The 8,482-nt window shown below is 43.2% G+C and overlaps 1 protein-coding gene across 2 annotated transcripts in view; it reads right to left on the bottom strand.

The window, feature by feature from the left end:
• The window catches only part of PML (PML nuclear body scaffold), a 46,858-nt gene extending 38,890 nt beyond the window's left edge, over positions 1-7,968 (bottom strand). For both annotated transcript variants that reach the window (XM_004374737.3, XM_012555077.2), the window contains exons 1-2: positions 7,873-7,968; positions 6,218-6,672 (exon numbers count right to left, since the gene is read on the bottom strand). In XM_004374737.3, the coding sequence (XP_004374794.1) occupies positions 6,218-6,672; positions 7,873-7,953 (536 nt within the window). In that variant the 5' untranslated portion in view covers positions 7,954-7,968. The remainder of the gene's footprint in view (positions 1-6,217; positions 6,673-7,872) is intronic.
• Between the last annotated feature and the right edge of the window lie 514 nt (positions 7,969-8,482).

The following is an 8,482-nucleotide window of genomic DNA, read 5'->3' as shown; positions in this document are numbered from 1 at the left end:
AAGGAGGAGTGTGCTGTCACAGTATAGGGAGAGCAATTAGGGTCACATAACAACGTATGTATAAATTTTTGTATGAGAGACTAACTTGAATTGTAAACCTTCACTTAAACTGCAACAATAAAAATAAAGATTAAAAAAAAAAAACTTTGTTGTTAGAAATTTGTCATGTTGAGCAACATTTTATTGTGGAAAGTTCCATTATTACTATGAACTTTGGCATGTTTCACAGATGTCAGTAAATAAAATATTACATAATACTAAAAAAAATTTGGTAATAATCTGGAACTAAAATTTCACATTATTTCAACTAACTCTGAAAGTCGGAAAGGGAAGGGGGGAGAAGAAAAAGTGTGCTAAGGGTTTTATCTTATCTGGAAGAAGAATAGTTATCATTCTACTCTTGATGCTAATAGATGAATATAAGTTTGTTAAAAATTTAAAGATAATCATTTTAAGAGTAGAAACAAGATGTCACCTTGAAGACTAAGGTGCGCCTGACTCAAGACATGGTGTTTTCAATCACATGAAAGCTGAGCAATGAATAAGGAAGACCAAAGAAGAATTGACATCTTTGAATTATGGTGTTGGTGAAAAATATTAAATATTCCATGGACTGCCAAAAGAACGAACAAATCTATCTTGGAAGAAGTACGGCCAGAATGCTCCTTAGAGGCAAGGATGGCGAGACTTCGTCTCACATACTTTGGACATGTTATCAAGAGGGATCAGTCCCTGAAGAAGGACATCATGCTCGGTAAAGTAGAGGGTCAGAGGAAAAGAGGAAGACCCTCAATGAGATGGATTGACATAGTGGCTGCAACAATGGGTTCAAGCATAACAACAATTGTGAGGATGGCGCAGGACCAGGCAGTGTTTTGTTCTGTTGTACGCAGGGTCGCTATGAGTCGGAAACAACTTGACAGCACTTAACAACAACATGTATATGTACATATAGAAAACGGTACCTTGCAAAGTAAACACCTTTCTTACGTCCAAGGAAGATTTACAGAAATTGATCATGTTCTAGGCTCCAAAGAAAATCTCAATATAGTCCCAGATAGAGAATTCTTACTGGATGTATTAACTGACCATACCATAGAAATTAACATCACTATAGAAACCAAACATCACAAGCCACTTAAAAATTTTAGAAAAAACTGTTCACTAAAACTCTTCCACCAAAGAGAAAACCAAAACTGAAATTACAGGCATTTGAGAAATGACTGACTATAAGAACACTCCTTATCAAACTTACGGGATGCAGCCAAAGCCACCTCAGAAGTGAACTCATACCTTTACATTGTTTATTAAGCAATAAAGATCACAAATAATTGAATTAAATGCTCAATTCAAGAAGCTAGATAGCAAATAATGAAAAAAAATTGAAGAAAGAAATAATGACAAAAACAAAACGATTAATTAGAAAGAAGAAAAACATTATCATCAGTAGGAAATCTAAGGAAAAACTAAGAGCTAGTTCTTTGAAAAGACCGCTAAGTTAAACACAAATATAAGCAGCTGCTGTTGAGTCAACTCCAGCTCATGGTAACCCCATGTGTGTCAGAGTAGAACTGTGCTCCACAGGATTTTCAATGGCTGATTTTTCAGAAGTAAATGGGCAGGCCTTTCTTCTGAGGCACCTTTGGATGAACTTGGACCTCTAACCTTTCATTTACCAGCTGATCTTGTTAACTGCACCACCCAGGGACTCCCAAACACAAATATACAATATTAGACATAAGAAATCAAAAACCAAACCAGATCCATTGCTGTTGAGTCGATTCCGACTCATTAGCAACGTAGGACCGTCTCATAGGGTTTCCAAGGCTGTAACCTTTCTGGAAGCCAACTGTCACATCTTTCTCCAGAGGAGCGGCTGGTTCAAACTGCTGACCTTTTTTCAGTTAGCAGCTGAATGTTTCACCATTGTGCCACCAGAGCTCAGACATAAGAAAAGTGGTGTAATTATAGGTATGAAGAGTTTTTTTCAATTAAGAAAGCTAACTCTGGATGAACTGGAAAATTTCCAGAAAATCTGACTCAATATCCAAAATAGACCAGTATCACAGAAAAAATTGAAAGGATTCTTAAAAATCTATTCTTCATAAAAGGTACCAGTCACAGATGGTTTTTCAAGCAACTTCTCTAAGTTCGAATGCGACAGAACTTATGTTCTTTAAACTGTTCTACAGCAGAGAAATTATAATAGAATTTTAACATGTACTGAGTATATAATATACGCTGGGCAAAAGGAGGTGGCGCAATGGTTAAGCAACCAGCTACTAACCAAAAGGTCAGCCGTTCGAACCCACTAGCGTCTCCGTGGGAGAAAAGACCTGGAGATCTGCTCCCATAAAGACTGTAGCCCCGGAAGTCCTATGAGGCAGTTCTACTTTGTCATATAGGGTCCCTATAAGTTGGAATCGACTCCACGACACACAAAAGTAACAATAACAAGGCACTACGCTAAGCAATTTATATACAATATTATCATGTTCAAAAAAGAAAAGCTTACGATTTTATTATAAAAGATTAGCATAAAATGGACAAGAAAACTGGATAAAGAAATCATATGCATTCATATAAAATCGATCACATTTATGAATATAGATAATAGCCTAAATAAAACATTACTAAATGTGTCTAAACCAAAAAAACAAACAAAAAAACCCATTGTCATCGAGTCAATTCTGAGTCTAGCGATGAATTAAAACAATAGTGTATCATGACCAAATAGGATTTTTCCTCCTGGGAATTCAAAAGTTTCAGCATTAAGAAACATCCTGACATAATTCATCATATAAAAAGGTGACAAGGCACCTTCATAGAGTTCAAAAAGATACCCACTCCTGAGTTAAAAATAAAACAAAGTAACAACAGCAAGAACAAAACTCTTAATAAACCAGGAATGGGAACACACTTTCTTAATGTGATTTTTCAGGAATGGGAAGCAACTTTCTTAATGTGATTTTTTTTTTTAAATTACCTCAGGAAGTCAATAATAAACATCACACTTAAAACAACATAAGAAACTTTCTCATTAAATATATATATTAAGAAAAAAAACCAAACCCCTTGCCATCAAGTCAATCCCAACACATAGCAACCCTATAGGACAGAGAACTGCCCCATAGGGTTTCCAAGGCTGTAATCTTTACAGAAGCAGACTGCCACATCTTTCTCCTGTGGAGCAGCTGGTGGGTTTGAACCACTGACTCCTCAGTTAGCAGCTGAGCACCTTAACCGCTGTGCAATCAGGACTCCTACTTAGGTCAACAATTAACGTCCATGGAAGCAGCGGTCAAGAAATCAAACAACATACTGCATTAGGCAACTCTGCTGCAAAAGATCTCTTTAGTTTTAAAAAGCAAAGATGTCACTTTGATGACTAAGGGGCACCTGACCCAAGCCATGGTCTTTTCAGTCACCTCATATGCATTTGAAAGTTGGATAATGACAAAGGAAGACAGAAGAATTGATGTGTTCAAAATATGGTGCTAGTAAATATTGAACATACTGAGGTCTGCCAAAAAGGTGAATAAATTGGTCTTAGAAGAAATACAACCAGAATGTCCCTTAGAAGCAAGGACGGGGAGACTCTGACTCGCTTACTTTGGACACATCATCAGGAAAGACCAATCACTAGAAAAGGACATCATGCTTGGTAAAGTAGAGGGAAAAAAAACCGACAACAATAACCAACTGCCATGGCGTCATGGACCCCATGTGTCTCAGAGAAGAAGTGCACTCCACCGGGTTTTCATGCCTGTGACTTTTTGGAAGCAAATCGCCAGGCCTTTCTTTGGAGGCACCTCTGAGCGGGTTCGAACTGACACCCTTTTGGTTAGGTACCAAGCGCTTAACCGTCTGTCCCACCCAGGGACTCCTTGGTAAAGTAGAGGGCCAAGGAAAATGAGGGAAACCTTCAATGAGGTGGATTGACACAATAGCTGCAACAATGAACTCAAACATACCAATGATCCATAAGGTCACCATGAACCAGAGCCGACTTGATGGCAACTAATGACGACAAAGTCAGATCACTGGCATGAACAGATTTAGAAAGACACCCACGACTACACGGGCATTTAGCACAAGAAGAAAAAAGGGCATTTCAGATCAGTGAGCCGAGTGGACTATCCAATTAACAATGCTGAGAGAACCGGCTTTCCATTTGCAGAGAAAAAGTTAAGACTCCTACCCTATACCAAGCACAAAAATAAATTCCATATGAATTGAAGATTTAATTATAAAAATAAAACCACGAAATAATCAGAATAGAATATAAGAGAATATCTTTAACATTGGCATGGGGAAAATCCTAGGATGCATCAAAGCCAGAGATCATAAAGGAAGAGATTGATGGATTGATGGATTTGACTACAGGGAGTCCCCGATTTACAACTACTCCGTGGTAAGCCGGTTCTGAAGTAAGTCAAAAACACCTCATTTTTTTTAGTTTTCATTATTATTGCCTTTTATTATCAATATCTCTATAAATCCAATCTTTGTTGTCTTTGTGGGTTGGAAACATTACAGCTGAGAATGATAACATCAGCAAATTATGTGCTGCAACTTTGTATGTAGTACATATTACTAACAGTAAGATGTTAAAAAAAAAAAGAAGGTCGTAAGTGCGACTGGCTGTAACTCGAATATGTTGTTGTAAGTCGGGGACTTCCTGTACATAAAACTAAAAATTTATTTTAAACCCAAGATAACAATATTAAGTTGAAATGACAAAGGTCAACATGGGGAAAATATTTGCACTACAATATGCTCTTACGGAATCAAACAGACTAATTCCTTAAAAAAAAAAAAAAAGTGCAAAGGACCTAAACAGGCAATTCACGAAGAAACACAAACGGCCAATAAGCATACGAAAAGCTACTCAACCTTGTCAACAAGCAAAGAAATGCAAATTAAAACAATAATCTCCCATGTTTTCCTGGGAGGAAACCAGATCCCCTCAGACCCTCAGGGAGGTAGTGCAGGCGGCGTGGAAGCAAACCACACTCATTTTAGCAGGTATGTTGTTCAGAGTATGTCCGGGATGGCCGGAGAATACGATCTCTTTGCAAGAGGATCCCAAAGAACAAGTACCCATAGGAATCTTATACAAACAATGTATTCCTGGGAGACAAAAGTTGACCTGAGTCAGAAATGACTTGCCGGCACTTAACTACAATGCTACCTTTTTGGTTAAAAGAGGAGGAGGGGAATCAGACCTTATAAGACTATATAGTCCTCTCTGTTTATACACTCACAAAGAAACTCTGGAAAGATACATTCAACATTCAAAACTAAAATCAGTGGTTACCAGTGGATGTAGGGTGGGGAGAGAGTGGTGGGAATTAGACAGATGAAGGCAGGGGTGGAATGGAGATTTTGCTCCGTCCATATTTTTCTAAAATTTGTAATTTTTTGAACCATAAAATGTATTATCTATTAAAAGACTGAATTAAAAATTTCTGCTGCTTAAAAAAAATAATAATTGGGTTTGATTTTTTTTTTTGATACCAACATTCCCATATAGCACCGCCAGGTGTCACAGTTTTGACTTTTCAGACAGGAACTACCTGCATCTCATCCTAGAATTCAGCTATACTGAGCTGACTACAAGGCAGTTGGAAAATTCTGCTGTAAGACTTTCCAAAGGGCAGTTTGGTAACATGTATCGAAATGGAAATTTTTCATTTTACAGCAATGGCACTTCTAAAACTTTATCCTAGACAAATTACTGGATAGGAGTGCACAGATGATTGCGGCAGGATTATTTACAAAAAGGGAGAAACTGAAACTAATAGTATTTACCAAGGTGGGGACTGGTACAGTAAATTATGGTCACTGCCACAGATGCTGCTGGTCACAGATCACACTTGGAGTTAAGGCCATGGAGTCGATTCTGATTCATAACGACCCTATAGGACAGAGTAGAACTGACCCACAGGGTTTCGCAGAGCCGTTATGAGTTGGAATCAACTCAACAGCAGTGGGTTTAGTTTTTTTGTTTTTTCTTTTGGCGGGGGGATCTTTACAGGAGCAGATCACCAGGTCTTTTCTCCTGAGGAGCCGCTAGCAGTTCAAGCCACTGACCTCTATCAGCCAAGCACTCAACCACTGCGCCACCAGGGGATCTGCTAAGGCCCCAGAAACTCCTTATCCACAGCTGTCTTTGGGTCTCTGCTCCCCTCACTCCCCTGGGGGGCTGGCTCACCTTGTCAGCTCAGGGGTGTGGTGCTTGGAGTTGGAGCAGAAGATGTTGTTGGACTTGCGTGAGCCGTCCAGGAACTCGTGCACCGACTGGCTTCGGAGACTGGCCAGGGGTCGGGCCTCGTGCTTAACAAACCACTGGTGCGCCTCAAAGCACTTGGTGCAGATGAGCTGCTCACACTCGAAGCACCAGAAGTCCGCAGGCTCTTTGCAGCGGGTGCAGGCCGCATGGAGGCTCACAATCTCCCGGTACATCGACAGGCGCCGCTGCAGACTCTCGAAGAAAACGTTATCCAGGGCCTGCGCATCAGCACCCGGGGACCTGGGTGCCTGGCAGATGGGGCAGTGCACGCCCGCTGCCTCCAGGCATCCTGAGCACAGTGTGTGCAGACAAGGCAGCAACTTGGGGCACTTGGCTTCGGCCTTGCAGCACTGGCAGCACAGGAACTGGAATTCCTCCTCCACGGTTTGCTGGGGGACCAGAGAGAGGCATGAAGTCTGGAGAAGACCCGGGAGTCCGTGCCTACCTGGCCACCTACCCCTGTGGGCTGGAGGCTCCCTCCATCCAGGGCTCCTGGGACCTCATATTTCATTCCACCTGGTCAGTCACTGAATGATGCCAAACCCTGGCTTATTGGCACCCCAGTCCCCATTTACTCAGGCCTTCCTGATCTCTGCCACAATTCAATGACTACCTACTTTCAATCAGACACACACTAAGATACAAGGATGAACAGGACATATTCCTGCCTTCAAAAAACTCAGTTTAGAAGGCAGTCACACTTAAGGACCGAAGTGTAAACCTCATATAAAATGCTTAACAGTACCTAGCACGTGAGAAGCTCTTCATAGATGTTAACTAGTATTGTTCAGAATACTAGTCTTAGTTATAATAATAAAAGTTACTGCAATACGGTGTCATTTGTGCTTTCCTGAAGAGGAGCAAAGGGCCTGGGAGAACACAGAGCAAGTGACCTCACATAGTTCCTTGTTGGGATGGGGGTGGGGGAGTTGTCCAGAACAGGCTAAGGCAAAGCTTCCTGGAGGAAGACCTAACATACCCCTTCTCTTGGTGGGGCAGGGAGGATATCCCAAGACAAGGATCTGGAATGCTTCCTGGAGGACAGACAACTTGAGCTGTGAGGCCTTGGCCAAGAGACTTCCGTCTGGGCCACAGTTTCCTTCCTCAGATTTGGAAACTTTAGATTTTCGTTATCCCACAACTGGGACATTACCCCTGGCTCCGGGCCAGTGCCAAAGGGCTACTCTCTGTCCCCCGCTAATCTGTGGTCCTTCAGCTGAGGTAGGAGTGAGGGGCAAGTCCACAGGGGTGGGCGGGAGAGCCCTATGACCCTCAGCTCTTGTCCCTGTGGGCGGGAGAGCCCTGTGACCCTCAGCACTTGTCCCTGCTCAATGGAGAAACCGCAGCTCAGAGAGGCTGCCCCAACTCGTCTCGGTCCCCTTTCTACTCTCCCCCACTGCTCTACCCCCTACCCCAGTCAGGAGGGTCAGGACCCTGGAGTCTGATCTTTCCTCTTTGTGCCACTCTTCAAAGTGCTTGGCCAGGATCCCCATTACACCCTCCTCCTCCCCGCCCCTATCCCCCACCAGAGCAAACCAACAAAGCCCAAACTCCATAATCCCCAAACCCAACAGTACCTCCGTGGGGCTGGGGCTGGGGCTGGGGCTGGGGCTGGGGCTGGGCTGGTGGTCCTCGAAGGGGGACTCCGGCGGCGGCATGGTGGGCAAGTCGGGCAGTGCGGGGTCCTTCTGAGGCCCCGAAGACCGGGCGGGTGCAGGCTCTTGCTGCATGGTCCCCAGCGCAGTTTCGATTCTCCGTTTGGTCTAGGAGGGCGGGAAGAGAAACTGAACGGAAGGCGTGCGCCAGAGACCTCTGAGCTGTCCAAAGGGAGGCGCTCGCTCAGGCCCGCCTCCCGAAAGGAAGTGAGACAGAGCCTGGGGGCGGTTCTAGGGGCGGAGAGGTAGACTGTGGGTTTTGAAGTGGCGCCTAGAGCCCGGGGGAGGGAGAAGGAGAGGAGCAGTTGCGCCACTGCCTTGCGGAAAGGGATGGAGACAGAGCTGACAGGGAGAGAAACAGCCTCCACCCCTGCCTTTGATCCTTTCATTCTGCTCACGCCGGCACAACTTTGTGCCAGCCTCCAGCTGGGAGCTGGGGACTGTTAAAGAAAATGCTGCCGCCCCCCTCTCCTCCCTCCCCGGTTTAAACTTAACTTTTTAAAAATATATATTTAATTTTATTTTTGGTGAA

Source organism: Trichechus manatus, unplaced genomic scaffold, assembly GCF_000243295.1.
Source record: "Trichechus manatus latirostris isolate Lorelei unplaced genomic scaffold, TriManLat1.0 scaffold00030, whole genome shotgun sequence".
In the NCBI taxonomy this organism is placed as follows: Eukaryota; Metazoa; Chordata; class Mammalia; order Sirenia; family Trichechidae; genus Trichechus; species Trichechus manatus.
This window is presented reverse-complemented; position numbering and strand designations above follow the sequence as displayed.